General features: G+C 37.8%; 2 protein-coding genes across 3 annotated transcripts; both read right to left on the bottom strand.

Annotated features, from left to right (window-relative positions):
* Nucleotides 1-783: 783 nt before the first annotated feature.
* Nucleotides 784-6,405, bottom strand: bnip3la (BCL2 interacting protein 3 like a). The gene is made up of 6 exons (XM_032577918.1): nt 6,292-6,405; nt 3,809-4,076; nt 3,639-3,720; nt 3,082-3,188; nt 2,833-2,982; nt 784-2,498 (listed from the first exon to the last, which is right to left on the bottom strand). The coding sequence occupies exons 1-6, from the start codon at nt 6,341-6,343 to the stop codon at nt 2,450-2,452; spliced, it is 708 nt and encodes a 235-aa protein (XP_032433809.1). The 5' UTR covers nt 6,344-6,405; the 3' UTR covers nt 784-2,449.
* Nucleotides 6,406-6,902: 497 nt separating this feature from the next.
* Nucleotides 6,903-18,668, bottom strand: ppp2r2aa (protein phosphatase 2, regulatory subunit B, alpha a). Of its 2 annotated transcripts, none has more exons than XM_032577916.1 (10): nt 18,357-18,668; nt 17,951-18,028; nt 16,230-16,327; nt 15,022-15,187; nt 14,723-14,835; nt 14,388-14,565; nt 12,820-12,984; nt 11,865-12,034; nt 11,212-11,303; nt 6,903-11,014 (listed from the first exon to the last, which is right to left on the bottom strand). In XM_032577916.1, exons 1-10 carry the CDS (start codon nt 18,382-18,384, stop codon nt 10,735-10,737), a joined length of 1,368 nt encoding a protein of 455 aa, XP_032433807.1. In that variant the 5' UTR covers nt 18,385-18,668; the 3' UTR covers nt 6,903-10,734. The 2 variants fall into 2 exon arrangements, with proteins under 2 accessions (XP_032433807.1, XP_032433808.1); XM_032577917.1 differs by having other exon boundaries at nt 18,378-18,668.
* Nucleotides 18,669-19,756: the final 1,088 nt, after the last annotated feature.

Genomic DNA, 19,756 nt, shown 5'->3' with positions numbered 1-19,756 from the left:
CAATGTAAACTATTAAAATGTGACAAAGTAAATTTTAAGAAATTCTGGCCAATAGCATAGGTCTGCGTCACTTCTACTCTTGTCTTGCTGTCTCCCTTTGTCTTCCTGCAACGGCTAATAAACAAAAATAGAAGCATAAGAAAAGATTGCAGTTGTGTTTCTGGCATTGTGTTCTTGCATGTCTGGATGTTCTCCAGTCAATCATGCTTTCTTACACTGTCCAAAAACATGCGCGTTAATGTAAATGGTCTCTCTAAAATGCTCACGTCTAAATGTGTGCTTGTGTGCTTTGCTTTCTGTCTTGCTTGTTTCAGTGTTGTCCACTTAAGTAAGCTGGGTTTCAAGCTATATCTAGCTCCTGTGTACTTTTCTTCCAAGATGCCACACTCTCAAGTATTTTATTTTTATCTTAATCACTATTTTTTCTTTGAATTTTTGCTTTTGCAATCTCTGGACCTAACCATGACAGCATGCTGTGCAGTGTGTGCTCTTACATAAAAAGGAAAGTAAACAAAACATGACAAAATGAGTCATGTTAGGTTATTATTGCAATCATAAAAATCTATATAGAACATAGCTGTTTTATTGCTTATATATCATACAGCCCAGGTCCACACAGGCTGTGGGTAGTAACCATATTGCATTTTGAGATTCAGGGTTATTGAGAAACCTCCAGCTTTCCCATTTGTGATATTCATTAAATATTAATTTATGATTACTGTATGAATCATATTTAAATTCCAAAATGCTCTTCACGCCACACAGACATACTGTACATAGATCTGTTAGGACCAACTTTGCAGTTTATAAGCTGGCAACCCAAATCACACATCACAGCTTAGAACTGAAACCAAAATGGACAATTTTGTACATTGTAGTTTATATTTTTATATGGTTATAATCCAACAGAGGAGCCATGCAATGAGCATCAACATACAGAAATGCATACCTTAATGAACAATTTCTATATCATCTTTAGATGGTCCACAGACACTGTACATAATATCATATATATTAGGTGAAATTATTGTACAGTGAAACCAAGATTAAACTTAGATAACATTTCTGAAATAGGCCCCAGAAAATATCTTCCTCAGTGGTGGTGATTTATGCAGCTAAAGCCCTAGCAACTGAGCAAAAACACAATACTCACATTGCCACAATGCATAAGATATACTATATATGCATGAATAATCAATGTATAAACAAGTTATACAATGTTGAGACGTGTACATAGCATGGGGAAGGTCACAGCTTAAATTAATCTTCACAAGTACATAATTAAATATATAAACATATAAGAAAACAAAAGAAACAAATCAGAACGCATAGGATAGGCCACCAATGTGCAGTGGTGAAAGGTAAATGTTTTGGCACGTTGCTACTGCTCCTATATGTTAAAAAAAGGGGATATGTCAGAAAAAAAAATACATAAAAGTAGCTTTTGGCCTGGTATATTATCTTCCACTCTAGATGCCACTATAATAAAGCATGCCAACTCTTCATAGTAACATTTTGGGGCAAGATAATAGGATAATGTTTATGCTTGGCAACTCAACAAAGTTTATATAGAAACCCTCTGGGGAACAACATGTTATGAATACCATCCTCAAAATTGTGTGAATTTTAAAAAAAAAAAGCAGTGCTGCAGCATTCAGCTCTGAACAGCAGTTCACTGCACCTTGAAAGTAAGGCCCTGTTCACAATAGACAGAGACGACACCCCAACATTAAATATCAACCAGAACATTCATCAGAAACCTCCAAATTCTGCAGACTGAGGAATCCTAGATCATATGAAGCACAAGGCAATAGTACTGGATAACAACCCAGCAGGAAAACCTATGTTCTAACTAGTAGGAACACATTAAAATGAGGTTTTCCATCTTTGCTGCGATCCACCAACATTCAAATGACCCTAAAACGCCTGGGGATTGTAGGGTGGCCTTAATCTGGTGTGAAGTGGGCCTTAAAGTCATAAACTTTCAAGCTATCAAAGTCTCTCTGGTTCCCCAAAGTCAATTAGTTCATAAAGCAGTTATGGCATAAATAACATACGTCTTCCTTTCTGCTTTTTACCTAAAAGAAAACCTGTAGCTCAGCAGAAATACCAGAATTGATATGTTCAATATCAAGACACAAAAGAAAACTTCAACTTGATGCCACCTGACATAAGGTCCGTGGCAAGTTAGATTTTGAGTTAGATTCAAGTCGGTGACTCGCATATACGATAAAGCCCCCTCTCTCTCTCCCCCCACTCAGTGTCAACAATCCGTTGGAGTGCAACCACATAATCAGCATGACTACATCTACAGTGTGACACCAGTTAATGCAGATTGGAAGAGAAAGACGTGGGTGTAGGACAGATGCACACAGTGAGAGCTTGACTTCAGGAGGCGTTTGGGAGGCTTGGAGACAGGAGAACACCCAGGCACTGCTTCATCTTCTGCTCAGTAGGAGCTGGTGGCGGCTGTGGCAATTCTTTTCCCAATGTACACCCTAAAATAAAATCATCAAACATGTGAAATACATCAACATTTTTTTATTAAAAATGAGAAAATACAGGACAAATAATTAAAACAAAGATAAGTAACTTTATTCATACAAGGTACCTTCCATATCTGATTTAAATGTTATTTTAAGGAATTTTCCTTCTCTAGTCCCTCTTTGTGAAGATAGACATAGAATTTGCATTGTTGTCCTGTTAGTAATTCCTACATCCATGCATAAGAATATGATTTTTGAGAAAGTATTAACTAAACAAGAAAAGCAATCTTTTCACAAAGAAAATCCCCGAAATATTTTAAAACTACTAACAGATGTCCCATCTTACCCAAGGCCAAGAGCCAGCATGTGTGAGATGAGCAGGGAAGGAATGAAAACTTTTAGGAATTCAGCAGAGAAGATGCCACCTTTCTTCATGACGCCACTCTTCCGCATACTCAAAGACACTGAACGTCGGGGATGTCTGAAGTGGAACTCCCTGAGAAGAACAATCACACAACCAGTTAACGTTGTTCCTGAGACCACTGAGGAAAATATGCCGATGGGCAGCTGATTCTGAGCCTGCCAGCATACTAACTTTGGGGGGATGTTTTCAGGCCTACTAGACCAATTGGCCACCCAATCAACTTCTTTGTTCATCAAGATGTCATCCTCTCTGTCCATGTCTGCAGTATCGTCCTCTGACTGGAAATATAAAGGGAAAAAGATGTGGAAAGAAATCCTCCCCCAAAAAGCTTTAGCAGAGTCTCTGTTCAACATATCATTTTAAAAGTTTGGCTTGCATTTGTATCCGTCTATCCTGAGTTAATACTTTGCAGAACCACCTTACCTTTTGCTAGAATTACAGCTGCATATCTTTTGAACTACATATGTAGCTTATACTTGGCATCAAGCAAACCGTGGCATGTTAGATTTTGAGTTAGATTCAAGTCGGTGACTCGCATTTGCAATAAAGCCCCTCCCCACCCCTCCACTCCGTGTCAACAATCCGGTGGAGTGCAACCACATAATCAGCATGACTACATATACAGTGTGACACCAGTTAATGCAGATATGTGGTTTGATGTTACAAAACTCATTAAAAAAAGTTCCACAGTTGTCAGTACTTTTGCCAGGTACTCTTGGTACCCCTACCTGACTGCCTCTTGGACTGGACATCTCCACATCAAATGTTATCTGGCCATCATCCTGTCCGGAACCTGGTGGTCTGTGAGGACTGTGAGTGTGTTGGCAACAGTGTATATTTAAAAAAAAAATCAATACTTAAGTTTTACTGAAAATAGTAAAGAAAATGAGTGGCCCACCTCTCACAGGATGAATTACTTGGGCTGGACTCATGCTGAGCATCCAGAAGTATTTTTTCCATGTCTCCGTTGTGGATAGAAGATGACGATGGCACATGTTCCAGTCCTCCAATCAGGGTTTCGTCACTTTCACCCTCTTCTAGAGGGTGGAGACTTTGACTCATGCCTGCATTTGCATTGATTTGGTCTTCATCAGGTGGTGTCAGCTGGCTGGTCTGCCTACTCTCTGCCCCTGTATTACCATTCAGCTCCAGCTCTACCCAGGAGCCTTTGCAACACAACGATAAACACACCGAAATTAAGGCAAAATAGGTTTAATGTGTGTAGATGCAACCCAATCAACAACACAGTTAACACTACAGTCATCTTTCACATGACAAATTGTTGACCTATAAGTGCATCTACAACAAATTGGAACATCATCAAAAAGTTACATTTGATAATGAGAATAAGGATTTAAAAAGTTTAAAACAAATTGTGTGCTATATTTCAAATATTTTATTTTGTTAAATTCAATGACAATGGTTAAAACTCAACACTCAGTTTCTCATAAAATTAGAATGTAGCATAGGACCAATAGTAAAAAAAACTTTTTTGTTCAGAAATGCTGTTGTGGTTTACGCAATCACGAGGAAGACTGCTGACTTGACAGTTCTCCAGCAGGACAAGCTAGAAAATGTCATTGTCAAAGTAGCTGGTTGTTCGCCAAGTGCTGTATTCGAACATTTAAAAGGAAAACTGAATATAGCACAGAAAAAGGTGCACAAGCACAGCTGCAAACACCATGGATCCCTGAATCATCACTGACTGTGGAAACTTTATCACTGGATCTTGGATTCTGTGCCTCTTCATTTTTTACCCAGACTCCGAGACCTTGATTTCCAAATAAAATGCAAGACTTACTTTTATCTGAAAAGAGAACCTTGAATCACTGGGCAACAGTCCAGTGCTTTCTCTCCTTAGCAGGTACTATACTTCTGATATTATCTCTGGTTCAGAAGTACCACAATGCAACAGTTACAGTCTCCGCCCTGAAAACGTCTGTGCATGGATGCTCAAGAAGAAGCCAATATGCATTACCAAGTACAAGGTCAGCAAAGTCATAAAGTTTTGCAGCACTTTATGCTTCCCTCTATTGGCAAACTTTATGGGGATGCGGATTTCCATTTTCCATCTGAATTTGACATCAGCCCACACTGCCTAAAGTACCAAAAAATGGTTTAATACATAGTATCACTGTACTTAATAGGGCAGTAAACTTTCCTGAATCAAACCTTCTAGATAATTTGCAAAGTATTGTCAAGTGGAAGACATGAAATGGCACATCAGCACAACCACAGAGGAGCCCTTAACAAAGTATTGAGTGCATACACTACACTGAAATACTTTCCAAAAAGCCAGTATTTTTTTTTAAATTAAAGATACTTTTTTCAAAATTGGTCTCATGCAGTATTTTACATTTTTGAACTTTTGAGTTTATATGTACCGTTAACTAAACTCAAACACTTGGATTGTGTCACTCTCTTTATAATGAACCCTAGGAGTTTTTGCTTTATGAGGAAAAACACCCAACTGTTTGTTGATTTCCTGATTTATACAAACGCACATTAAAAATACTGTTTCAACCATGGTGCATCCGGTGACCAGAAACCGTGGCAGCATGGAGGTCTTTGTGCCACTGCCCCACAAGCAGAGTCATGTAATCAGCTTGTCTGAGTACGGCATGTAAAACCTTGTGATGGCATGAGACACCTCTGTCCTGTTTTGAGCTGGTTGGAAATTATAGGTCTGAGGATGAACTAAAGCTGACTCGACGTCACATCTTCTGACCAATTTGACATCACTGCTCCTCTGGGGTCTTGCATAACTGTGGCGAGCAGCGGGAGCCAACCTGCCGAGTCGTGTCGCTGCTCCAGCTGCCTTCTGACACACAAAGCGAGTCCTAATACCCCGACTCATTAATAAGCCTCCACTCAAGGCTAAAGTTTCATATTTACATGCGTGTTATTTGTTTACCTTCAAGCAAAATGCGACCTCACTTTTTTTTCTTTTTTTTTTTTTACATTTTATGCTGCAAGATAACTGCATTTTGAAAGTACGGAGTTTTACATAATGAGTTTAAATATCTGCGATACATCTGTGCACATTTTAAAGAAAAAATATCTTAAAGGGAACAAACGTTACAATTAAATTCGCCTTTTGTACCAAACTTGTTTTCATTTTTTGGCTAAAGCTAAACCCACCCAGACCTCTAGCAATGATTGGCTGCTCCGGTGTCAACCAACGCTGTGCCGTGCTACGATTGGCTAATTTGTTGTGACGTACAGAATATGTTCTCCATCCCAACGCGAAGACAAGGAAATCCCATCCCCAATCTAACTTTTACCATTACACCTTTGTAACTATATTCTCACGCATTAGTAAGGAAGATACGAATAATTTTTTTTATGAAGGAAGACGTACCACGTACAATGACGACCTACCTTGCAGTCCGGGATCTTCGTTATTGTTTTGAGGAGCAGGAGCGGTAGACATGTTTGTTGACTATAGTTCTGACGCTTAACTAGGGTCTGCGCAGGCGCAACTTCGAGAATTCAACGACAGTCTCGGGATCAGTGAACATTTTTTTTAAATTGTTTACTAGAAAGTATAAATGTAATCTGTTAAAGAATGCACACAAACGTAAAATGTATCGCCGCCGTGCGAGGTAAATGTGTGGATTACAAAGTGCTTGTATGGAAAGGCTAATTTTGAGTTCAAAATGTATTTGTAATTTAGATGTTGCAGTCTGATGAGTAGGAGCAGTTTGATTATTGACAGCGACGGATGGCTTACAGCATCACAGATGGGGATGCTTTTTCCCCATCGTCAGCTAGGGAGGCTGATCAGAGTTAATTGGAAGATGAATTAAGCTACATTCAAGCTAACCTTAGAAAACAAAACATGTTTAGCTTCCATTATGACTTGAAAGCTGATGGGATGAATGGGCAAAAATGTAAATTCCTACATGTGCACTACTTCCTATTAAGTTAATCACAAATATTATTGTAATGGAGATGAAAGTTCCCCTCCCAAAAAACTCAAACAGTAATAATAAAGTAGCACAGTAATTTAATTATTCAAATGTGAAATTCCTTATTACATGTTATCTACACTGTACCTTATTTCATTTGACAAACAACTCTGCACAGTGAACAATATGTAGTTATTCCCAAACAGATCTCCAAAACTCTTCATCCCCTTGAAATAAAACACACACAAAAAATAATGAAATTCACAGAAAAGAAACAACGTGCGTTTTGTTTTACCATTCTTGTGATACATCAGACATGTTTTAATGCTCCTTCAAGTGGACGAAATCGTTTAACTCGACTCTAGCAAATGATATGCACAATCAATGTGCACACTGGGAAACTCTACTTAATAACCTGGGGTTGTGCATCAAAGCCATCTGTGGAGAGAAAGAAACACAAAGGTGATTTACAGCAAAATAGAAGTTTTTGTTTCAGTTCTGATAATCCCATTTTCTTGAAGGTGTAAGGTTTGGGACAGAGCAGCAGAAGATTCCCCTGAGCAGTCTGGGTGAACCAGAAAGTTTCACAAGTGTAACTGATTATTATCTTATTTATTGGTAATGCTCTAAAAAAAAAAATAATAATAATAATGGCAACAGGGTTCTTGTGAACATCTTTGCTGTTTTCATTAGAGCCTCGAAGGACAGCTTGCATTAAGACAACGTAGGGAGAATGATGAAGAGGTTTTTATTAATTGCTCGGATTAATACCAGTTTCTATTGGTAAGCAGTTTCTTGATGCATCATTATGCACAAGAATGTTATATCGCTTATTTTCTATTTTAAAACAAGATGGAGATTCGCTCAATAAATGGAAGAAAGGAGTTGAAATAGAAACGATTCATTTATCCAGAAAGAAAAAACAGGCAAAATACAAAGTTTGCATTACAAAAACAAAAGAAAGTTGCACAAAATAAAAATACTAGAAACTTATCTTGTTATCAAAAGACACAACCCAGAACCCTGAGAGACTGGAACTCAACATTAGTTAATAATCATACTGAGAACAGAGTGACACATTCACTTTCACAAATATGATCCAGTGGACGAAGAAGCTCAGTGCCCGAATAAAAACATCAACGTATTGTTTGTGAACTGGAAAAGATAACCTGTACCTTCTTTGTGACATTTTGACTGTTCATAGAAAATGTACAGTCGCAGTTCCATCAAGTTTTCTACGCAACATGGACCGTGAGCTGGAGCAGGCAACGCATGGCGCTTTAGCTTAAACTGGTGACCCTCTTTCTCTTGACGCCAAGCCGCACATGAAGTGCTTCACAGATTCTCTTTAAATAAGTCTGCAAAAGAGAGCTGCACGTGCCACATAGATCAACAATCATCGCTCCACGTAGTCAAGTGACCTGGCTAGCCGCAAAGAGGATGAAAATGCCGTTTCAATGTAGTCTTTCACAACCAGAGGAATTGTTCGTCAAGCAAAACTATGGCACATAAACCAAATATTAAGATTCACATGAAATGAAAATGCTGAACCCTCTAAATAAGTTAGATTGAAAAACAAAAAAAACATATTTGGCCAGGGTACAGTAATAGTGCTCATCATCAGGCAGGAGGTACTGACACCTGAAAATACTTCTCTTTGGGCACCCCGCTTCATACCTGATGCACTCCTTTGATGCGTCTACCTGTTATAACGGGCAAAAAGCAAAGGGAAACCTGACTTTCTAATGACCTGCCCTGCACAGTAAGCCTGAGGCAGATAGGTAAAGAAACTACAGTGATTAGACTGTAATGATATTGCCTTAATTTATACAAAAATAAATCAGCTATAGTGATTCTTCTTCTTCTTTTATCAGGTACAGTACAAAACATTTCATATATAGAAAAATCTACAAATAAAATCTAGATGCAGATGATAAACAATTTTTCTGCAACTACACAACATACACCGAAGGTGAGCTGGGAGCAGCACAACGTTTTGGTGCCACAGGCCACACAAGAGTAAAAATGGGGGCACAGGGAATCATCTTATATATTTATATATATATGTATAACACACAGGTTTTTGTCCTGAGTTAAGCATGGTTGCCCACACAACTGCAAGGCTGGACCTGCTGGATCAGGGGCACTTTGTCTGCAAGAGAGCTTCATCTTTGTTGTGTATAAAGACTAGATACTTTGGCATGATCAGCCATCATTTGATGCAACAAAAAACCTCCATGGCAAATTATGGTAGAGTGATATTTGTAATACTTTTCCCAAAAACATTATTTGGTAAGATCTAAGAGTTAGGTAAAGAATCACATCAAATAAGTGAGAGCAGTATCCAGACTTCTATGGAAAGCTTTTCTGTCTGAAACTTTTCCCTTCTGATCTTAAGTGGAAGTGATGGGAAACTTAAGATTAACAGAGATGGAATCAGAAAATGTTTTTCTTGATCGGTTCGGGTGGCGATTAGCAGGTCAAACACTGATAAAAACAGAACCCCGCCTCCCAAAATCAAACTCAGAATCCCAATTATTTTCAGTCTAAATAATGCATTAACCAACAGTACATACTGTGCTGCACTTAATTTTCTTTTGGATTAAAAACTGTTATATCTATCAAAAAAAACCCCAAAAAAACAAACTGCAACATTTTTCTGCTATTCAAAGTATAAAAAAAGAAATAAAAATAAAATAAAAAATAAAAACCTAAAGTCAAATAACATTTGTATCAGCAGTTCAGCTCATATCAGCCAGATAAGTGCACCTCTGCTGATCTTTCTACACTTTCTCTGTACAATACGCAACGCCATGAAAAAGGATGCTTTGACAGGCAGATGAAGCTTGGCCTGGGGAAATGGAAATCAAACAGTTTGAGAGCAGCATGACAAAACTGACACATGTAGAAAAGGAACATTTCACCTACTTCCATTTACTACAAACTCAACCACAGCAGAATTACAGTGATATAACACACTTCTGTAAGAAAACCTGTCATACATTTTGGTTTTACACCCATTTCTCTAGTGCTGTCCCATAACCTGAGTGAATAAAAATTTCAAGGACATCTCATGGCTCTGTCACCGATATGGGCACGCTTGCTTGAGAGTGCGGCGAACATTAAACTCGAATGACAGCCCGCTTTAACAGACTGCTCTTGGAGGAATCAAAGTTGTTTGCGGGATGTATCCTATATCGAAGCAAATGGCTAAAACACTCGATACAATGTGTTATAGAAATGTAAAATCATACCCAGGAGATTTTCTTAAAGAAGAGAGATGAATGTAAACAAGCAGCTGAGTCAACATTTAAAAAAAAACAAACAAACAAATCAGAAATATTTGTACTCTGTTAGCTTTGATATCATTTATCCAAAGTTTTTTTTTTAGACAATGAGCTAAACATAATGAAATGCTAAATTAGTCCATTAACAGTAATCATACAGTACATAGGGAAAGAACTTGGCAACTTGATACTTGTTGGGGAAATGAAAGACTTGACAGCTTTGTATTGATGAATCAGGGCAGTACAAAAATAAACTTGGTGACAGAAAGACTAAACCAAAAAGAACAGAAAGTTAACTAGTAGGAATAACAGACAAATGAATCATGTCAATATGGCACGAACAAGCAATAAAACGTAGATTTTCCCTTTGGTTTGGGATGTAGTGGAGTTACAAATGGAAGCTCGATGGATGGAGTGCTTCTAATGGAAGAAACTAACGGCCCACTATGATGCTTTTTTATGGCCTGACTGGATGTGTGGCACCATTTACAAAGCAAGTCTTCTCACATAATCAAAAGGACAGATCTGATCAAGTTTTAGGGGCTTGGCCTAAGACGGATTTTGTTTTAATCCGAGAGCAAAAGAGGGCAGAAGAAGAAATTGGGATCTGAGTGGGTTAATGGACTTTAGTTCAGTTTATCTTGGAATATGTACAGATTGTTGGTGGTGGCCACAGCAATGATGTTGTCCAGCGGATGCCAGGCAGTGTGGAGGATCTTCTTGTTAAAGTCCAGACTGTCTACACTGATCTCATCCTTTTTGCGCTTCCCACCTGTGCTTATTTTGCGAGGCTTCAGGACCGACCGCGGCTTGCTGTTTTCCCGTGACGCCTCGAAGGTCACGTCCTGTCGGTAGTCCCTGTCAAACATCCTGAAGAAGTTGTTGTAGGAACCAGTCATCACAACGCTGTGGAAACAGACAATCATGAGGAGCTGTTTAGGATCTAGTTTTAGTACTGATCTCAATAATAATCCATGGAAAAGGGGAAAAAGGGTATTATTTGTGAATGATTTTGCATTTCAGGAGATGAAAAATAATTTTTTGATTGTATCTGCAGTTCAGCTAATATCAGCTGAACTGCAGGTTCAGGTTGATGGACTAACCTGTCATTGCCATTCCAGCAGCATTCAAACTTGTCGAAAATGCAGTCGTTCTCATAAAGTGAACACAACTTACTCCTGAGATATTCATGCACCTGGAAAAATAGAACAGTGAATCACATGAAGCAAAAGGGAAAACAGCACATTGTGGGTTTTTTGTTCTCTTAAAAGGTAGAGAAATACAGGAAAATTAGTTAGTGGTTTGATTTAACCAGATTTCAGTTTTATTAGACCTGATCTGTCACAAGCAGGCTGGAAATTCAAAATTGCAATCTTTTTATTGATTAATAAAAGGATCTACGTTCTCTAGGTAATGCTCATGGAAATACCGTTCACATTTACTAATGCTAAACGTAAAATGCTAAAGACAAATTTAAATCTCTACACCTAATCATTTGGTGTTAGTTACCCCATTTTACAGTGACTTTTCTCTCAAACTCGGTGTGACGTTGCTACTGCTACTAATAAATGAATAATAAATTGTTCACACCTGAAGGGTCAGAGAAGAATTGACAGACAAATCGGAATGGCTAAAAATCTATATTGTTGGGTCAAATTCTTACAAAAAGCAAAAATCTGAAACTGGCCACAAATATCTGATTGGCGGATCTCCACCCAAAACATAAAAAATAAAAATAATATTTGCAGCGGCAAACCTGATATGTCTCTACTGGTCGGGTTTCCATGTTCAGATCCCAAATTTTGACGGACAGATAGTCTCGCGTCATCATGTAGCGCCCACTGTGGCTAAACTTGACATCGGAGATGGACGAGATGATTTCAGAAAAGAATGAACGGTTGTTTGGATCTTCTGGCTCCTCAAACACTTCAGATTTAAAAAAAAAAGAAAAGAATGCATGTTAAGATGTTATTCTGCTGATTTAATGCTGTAAGAGCCACAATTTAATAAAAATAAGATCCTAGGAGAAAAACTTAAAATGGGCTAAAGTGTGTGTCTTTTCCGAATAATTGTTAATGATTTAAAAACTACATAGTGGAAACAAGCTGTTCCATATATATAGCTTTAGTTTCATTCACTATGTTGCATCAGTAAAAAAAAACACAATACCAACGAAAACAAACATTTATAATCTGAAATGAAGATCAGGGCGTGCCGTGGTGGCGTAGCGGTTAGCACGACCCGTATTTGGAGGCCTTGAGTCCTCGACGCGGCCGTCGCGGGTTCAACTCCCGGACCCGACGACATTTGCCGCATGTCTTCCCCCCTCTCCTTCCCTGTTTCCTGTCAGTCTACTGTCACATAAGGGACACTAGAGCCCACAAAAGACCCCCTGGAGGGGTTAAAAAAAAAAAAAAATAATACAAAAAAATAAAATGAAGATCAACAACTTTAAAGCTCTTCAATATAGGACATCCAACAGAGAAGTAGATTCATGATAAAACTCAAGCAAAAAGTTAACACTTTAGTTCGAATGGTGTTAATTACAATGCATACTAAAAAATAATCCAGAACTTTTGCTCTCTGAACAAATTTTTGGGTCTTGTGAAGCATTAAGATATTTCTCATCCAAATACAACAAAATTGGGATGAAAGGAATATGGTGTATTCCTTTCCTTCTCTCAAACATGTATTTGTTGTAAGCGACTTACTTTTGGCATGCTGGTCACACAGTGCTGATGCCCTCATGTCACACAGGCGGATGGTTCCCTTGCTGCTGCTGTAAACAAAAGTGTTGCACTGGTCGGGGTGAAACTCTGCGGCCGTGATCACTTCTGTCAGCTCCTCCATATTAGATGGCTTTATGTCAACAATATCTGAAAAACAGAGGTCAAGGTCCAAAACGACAGCTACTCGAAAGAAGGACAAGACAAAAAGAAACAAGATGGCATAAAAAACAAACACAAACTTTTGTCTACTACAACAGCTATCCTGGCATCTTTTAGATCATTAGTGACCTCTTGTGGCAATATAAAGCATGGCATGACTTAGTTAAAAAAAAAAAAGGAAAAATGAATAGTAATTCTAGGCAAAAATCTGACTCATTGCTTCATGTAACTGCATATTGTTTTAGTGGTCATGTGTTTCACTGGGGACATTGAATGCAGTTACATAACATGCTTCTGTTTACATTAAGTGTGATTGAAGAGGAATACAGGAAATATTAAGAGGAAAATCTGAGAAATCAAGATGAAATACCACAAGTTTGGGACTACAATGGAAAAGAGATGTAGTGAATTAACCACCAGTAAACAGAGTCAGTATTGCACAACAGTGAACCATCAACCAAGCTTTATTTCCATCTCAGGATTTCTAAAAGGATTTCATCTTCCTTGATTTTAATCTGGTTTCAAATCAATGGTTTCAAAAAGCGTAGATAAACGTTAAAGATTATAATCTGGCATGCCGTTGAACTACGGCATGACAGTCTCTCTCCACAAGCACCTTGTGAAGATAAACTAAAGTCTGTAACATGGTGCTGCAGGCAACACCAAAATAATAAATGACAATTCATTCAAAACTAATTTTAGACAATGGGCTGGGATATGCACATATGCTTGAGCATGTACAGATCTGATTGAAAAACAGATCATAGATCTTAATGTGTATTTAAATAGTGAATTGCAAGAGATAAAAGTTAGAAATGCCTGCCGTAGGACGTACAGTATATATCTGATTATAATATTGATCAAGAGATTAATCCATGGAGTACTTCATTACTAACTCAGACAAGAACCAGATTATAATATTTTACAAGCCAAACTAACAAAGTTGTCACATCAAAACAGATAACATGCTACCATAGCAACGTTGGGTGTGTTTATTCAAAACTACAGCTGTATGTGTTGAGATATATATCTTTAGAAACAAATGATTTGCATCAAATTTGCATCTCTAGTATATATATAAATTAAATAGAGGTGCATATTAACAATCAGGAGAAAGTGAAATGGCTTCAATGTCATAAGCATCCTTAATGAATAAGTTTGAGTTTGACACCATAACAATATTTATATCAGCTTTGTATATTGATGAGACATAGCTTGATATTTTACCATATTCACATCACAGATTTATATAAAGTATCAAACTGGGACAAAGTATCAGCAAATGCCTCTCGCAGAGTGTCAAGACTTGAAATCAGAGATCAAATGTCCTGATTGGAGAACTCCTCGTCGCCTATGCGACAGACATGAGGATTTGAAAACCAAAAGGATACTAAAGCTGCGATCGGTGATCTCCAGATGCCAGAGGTTTATGCGCAGGTCGTCTGCAGACAGATAGGTCTCATGATCACTGTTGACTGATATGGAGTTGATGTGGTACGTGTGAGCGTTTGCAAACACTCGTCTGGGGCTGGCTTCCACCATCAGGTCCATGGGCCTCAACACCGGTACCTGGAGGAACACACAACTTTAGTGAAAGGAAAGCAATGCGTTTCAAATGGAAATCGTTTAAAACTATTCACTTCCCAAACATGATATACCCGAAATCTAGCCCTAATATTATACTAGTACTTTATATTTATAATGCAAGACAGCGGTTACTACTCACCCGTAGTGTTGTGACAGAATTAGGATCTCTGTATCGACCGTCTTCTTCCTTCAAATTGTAGCCCTCTGGTCTCTTGTCTCGCTCACTAATTTTCCACAGCTTGATAGTTTTATCTGCCAAGAAAAAAAAAAGATTAGATATCAGTCACATTTTAGTGACAAAAGAAACTCAAGACCACTTGACTGCTACACTGAATATTTCTCAAGCAGATGAAAAAGTCTGGAGTAAAAAAAGAAAACATTACCAACTTTATCCTGTAAAATTGATTGAAATAATTTAGAATCAAAACGTTTACTAACCATTTGTGGACAAAAGGAACTGTGCTGCATTCTTCTGAGGTAACCATCGAATCTTGTTGATTTTCTCTTCAATCTCAAGACTTTTCAGGTAGTCGAACTCAGGCTCATGGCTCTGGAAGGTGCTATAAACATTGTACTCTCCTCTGCACTGTGGCTGGTTCTTACTCTGCATAAAAATAGACAACGTTCTCAACAATGACTCAAGTTGAAAAGTAATTCTGAACAAAATTTTGGGAAAATGTTTATTTTTTTTTGTTTTCAAGCACAGTATTAATTTTAAATAGAGAAAGATGTTTCTGATAGAAATGCATTATTAACAGTGCCATATCAAAGTATCTATACCCTTGAACATCTTTATGTTATGTTGCATAACTGCAAACTTCAATGCTTCTTATTGTGTTTTTTTTTTACAAGTAAAAACCTGATTACTCTTAACACTAAAAGTCCAATTCATCTAATTAATGTCAGAGGTCAACAGAGAATGCTTACTTGTGCTTAAGTCAAGCTTCAAGACCCATTTACATATAATGGTTTATAGGTTTTGTACTTTCAGTCTCACTCTTTGATATGTTTTATTACATTGTGATAGTTAAATTTCTGATAATCTTGTTTTGTTATTTTTATTTTGCTTTATTATTACTTGGATTGCTTTGCTACTTATATTGACTTCATTTTTTGTTTGTTTGAATGTGTCAATTTTTTGTCCAGTTCTATTAGTCTTTGTTGCTCTGTTCAACACTTTAACCAAAAGGGCTTCATAAATAAATTTAGATTTATTTCTATGTGCTCAAATGACCCTCACAAAGTTTATATCTAAATCTAAATAAAGATCTACGTAAAGTCACAACTGCTTTAAATCAATTTTTAAATCTATTTCTGCAAAAGTGTGCCAGAAAGTCAGAGTCTAAATGTGCAGAACTAGCAGAGACGTACCCTGAAAACACTTAAAAGATGACTCTATAATGTACTGACTAAGTTTATTACACATAGACTGCAAACCATTCAGACTTCTACTGTATTTGTAAAAATAACTTTTAAAACCATGCATCTTTTTGTTTCCACTTCACAAGCACGCACTACTTTGTGTTGTTTTTTAACATTTTGAACTCCCAGTGGGGCAAATTCAAGTGTGTGGTTGAAAAGAGGAACTCTAAAAAAGTTCAAGGGGTAAGAATACCTCAGTGAGTCACTGTAATTGAATCACATACCTCTGGCTCCTGCTGGAAGATGACAACACGACCTCCTTTGTCCCCAGTGGCAAGCAGCTCCCCAGTGTGATTGAATTCAACAGTAGATATAATGTCAGCTGTAAAGGCAGTTATAATAATTAAAACCAACTAAATATGAAAACATATAAAATTACTAAACAGCACTAAAGGCATAGTACATTTGTTGATGAAGACTAAATCGAGCATGGTGAAGTCACAACACGACACTGACGCACTAAAGTGTTTTAATCTGGTGAAAATCAGTGTACACTGTACACAACTGGGGAAAAAAAAAAGTTTGTTTCCATCTGCAGCTGTGCATCACTTGCATACCAGACAACAACAATTGATATTCACTTACAGGCTGGCACTGGTATGTGCCAGGGAAACCCTTAATGAAGACAATGGGAGTCGTTCCAGTGCAGCACACCAAGTGCCAGATACGACCTGGCTCCATGCAAACCATTGTGTACGATAAAGAGAGGCTGACGGAAGCAGAGGAATCTTTGCAAGGTCTAAATAAACTACAACTGTAACATCTGTGCAGCCATGCATTACCACAAGCAGAAGCTCTCACATGTACTTGTTCTCAGTTACAGCTTATTAAAAACAACTCCGAATCCTCGGCTAAGTACTGCACACACACACACACACTTCTTTTTTTGTTTGCATTGAAGATGACAAGGACCGATAAAAGACACCGAACAGAAATCCTAAAATAGCTTCAATCTGTATGGCTAGAAAGTAAAAGAACAAAGTGCTGAAAACATGCAAACACCATAAAACATTTGAAATCCTAAACTTTGCAAATGGACCTCTTAGATAAATAGACAAAAAAAATGGATTCTGTATATTTGTAATAAACAGACTATCAGTTCTTCGGAGGAAAAGGGACAATTATGCATCTTGTCCGTTTGGTAAATCAGAATACGAAATGGATAAAGCAGCAAACATTTCTTTTACACCTCAAAATAAATGTTATATAAAGATGCTGATTATTTGAGCTCTGTTGTCATTTTTGTTCTTTTGCAGCTGCATCTGAGCACAGGATTTTGGACCAAACATGAATTTGCATCTGATGGGGCCATTTCATACCTAATTAGACAACTGATTATTTAAAGTAATTTTCTACTAATCTAGCCAAAGTAAGGAAATGTGTTCATATAACTCCAATAAATACTACTTTCCAGCAGTCTGCAGGACAGTGTAATGAAGTTGTGGTTGTTTTGTTTTTTTTTAACAAAATAATTGACAATTTAGGAGATGTGATGATGTTTACGTCCGTTTACATGCACAATGAATGAAAATACATAAATATGGGAGGTTTCAGAGTCCATCTAAACCAACCAAGCATTTCTTTATATTTTATTTGTAATACCACCACAATCCTATTTACATTGAGGTCAATCTGAACAGAATATGACAAAAAATAGGCTTTTAAAGGAAAGGTGAAAAGTGTGTGCACCTAACCAGAAAGCTTTAGCGCATCAGTGCAACCACAGCAAAACTAATATAATCTAGAGTCCTGCTGCAAAGTGGAATAAACTGACTCAAAATGGTTTTAAGCACTTTGGTAGTAAGTAGTTTGTTTATGAAATCACAATGCAAGGGTGGAACTGAACCCAGAGTTGTCACTCACGTAACTCAAAAAGAAAATATGCTAAGTAAATGGGGACAAACAGGAAGCATATTCAGACTCAATAATGCCCAAATGTACTTACCTTCAGCCACATCGTCATCCATCGCTCCTTTGACTTGAGAGAAGCACCACTGCACATCGCTGCTCCCACCCCCGGGCCCTGCACGCAACACGAACCTTAAGTTTTGACACACCACCGCCAAAGGTAACACACTGAATAGCTAGAAGCTACTTCAGCGCACTGCGACAGCAAGGCCATGCGCGACTTCATACGAACTGCACATTGTAACTGCGGGGAGAAAATCCTCCTGAACAAGAAGTTGGGATGTGTTAGGTTAGCTCACTTTCAGGCTGTAAGGGATTCACACGGGAATCTCGCAGTATCCTAGCTTGCTAGTTAGCTTCCTGCTCTTAACCACAAAAGAGGGAGACTAAAGCAGCATGTGTGCTATTAAGCATGATGATTAGTAAGAATAGCTCATACGTACGTTCTGACAGTTTTCTTTTACCTGCCATGGTGAGGGACTGGGCTCTCTGTAGCAGGTTCGGGCCCTGGACTGAAGCAGTGCTGCTGACCCGGGTCGGTTGGGTGGTTCTGACCGAGGAGCAGTGGAGGAATGAGGCTGTTGCTAACTCCAAATGCCGTCAGTCCAACGGTTGCTTAAACCACGAAGCTACTTTTTTACAACACTGAAAGACTAACACACAGCGTTCAGTACTGGTCTACAGACTTTGCACTGCACTTTGAGATTTCCCTCGCATCTGCCTCCTCCAAGCTTTACACTTTCAAAATGGCGCTACGCGGGCGGCGCTCGGCAGGAATTTAGAGAGCAGACGGTGCTCCGTTCATTTAAAGCTTAAGCGAAAGGTGCCCGACTTAAGATTAAAGTTCCTAAATGCAACTATGTCTAGATTTTCATTTATTTTTTAACTTATGTGTTCCAAAAAGTGAAAACTTTGTTATATAAACAATATCACGCATGAGCCCCGCCCTTGTCAGCTATTCAGTTAGAAAAATCGAACCAACCTCGTGCACTCACTAGAACCAGAAAACTCACTTGATAAGTTTAATTCAATGATTTAGATTTGACTAGCTACATTTAGTATGTCTATTAAAATTAATGTAGTTTATATTGGTGTTAATTAACTACAATCTGGGAATATATGGCATTGTGCTTTGGTTGTCATTGAGGAGAGTCAGAGTGCCTTCAAATATGTAATGACCTCAATTATACCTTGTAGCTTTCTTATTATGATTCACAAAATAGTAGTCTTGTAGACACTTCTGTTGGCTGGGTGTACAGACATTATTAATACATCTTCAGACAGGCTGAAGATGAATATCAATTTTAGAAATCCTCAACCTTTAATGAGCTTGCTTAGAAAAAAAATTCCACATTAGGAACCTTTAAAATTAAATTACAAGTGGTACCCCCCATACAATTTAATACTTCGGGGAAAGAAAAAAAATATTAGTACAACAGTAATGGAGCTTGTCTGGTGAATTGGGGGAAAAAAAAAAATTGTGGCCAGGACTTGTTGAATTGTGTTGAATTTGTGACTTAATAACAAAATTAATAATAACCATTGATAATGATAATAATGGACAAATTGGATCTAATTTCATTTCATTTCAATCTGGGAATCAGATTCTTCAGACACTTTAGATTAGTCATGGAGTAATTCTTAGCAAGAGACATTAAATTTAGCTGCTATTATTAAGTCATGGCCACGACGAGATATTAAATTGTGACCACAATTTTTATCTTTATTTTTATTTTTTCTCCCATGTCACCAGAACGTCACTGTAGAACAGGAATGATAGCATATGCTATATGCTATAGAAGAATATTACTATTCTTCTATAGCAGTATTATAATAAACGCTG

This window comes from Xiphophorus hellerii, chromosome 12, assembly GCF_003331165.1.
Source record: "Xiphophorus hellerii strain 12219 chromosome 12, Xiphophorus_hellerii-4.1, whole genome shotgun sequence".
NCBI classification, from domain to species: Eukaryota; Metazoa; Chordata; class Actinopteri; order Cyprinodontiformes; family Poeciliidae; genus Xiphophorus; species Xiphophorus hellerii.
Note: the sequence above shows the minus strand (reverse complement) of the source record. Positions and strands in the feature narration are given on the sequence as shown.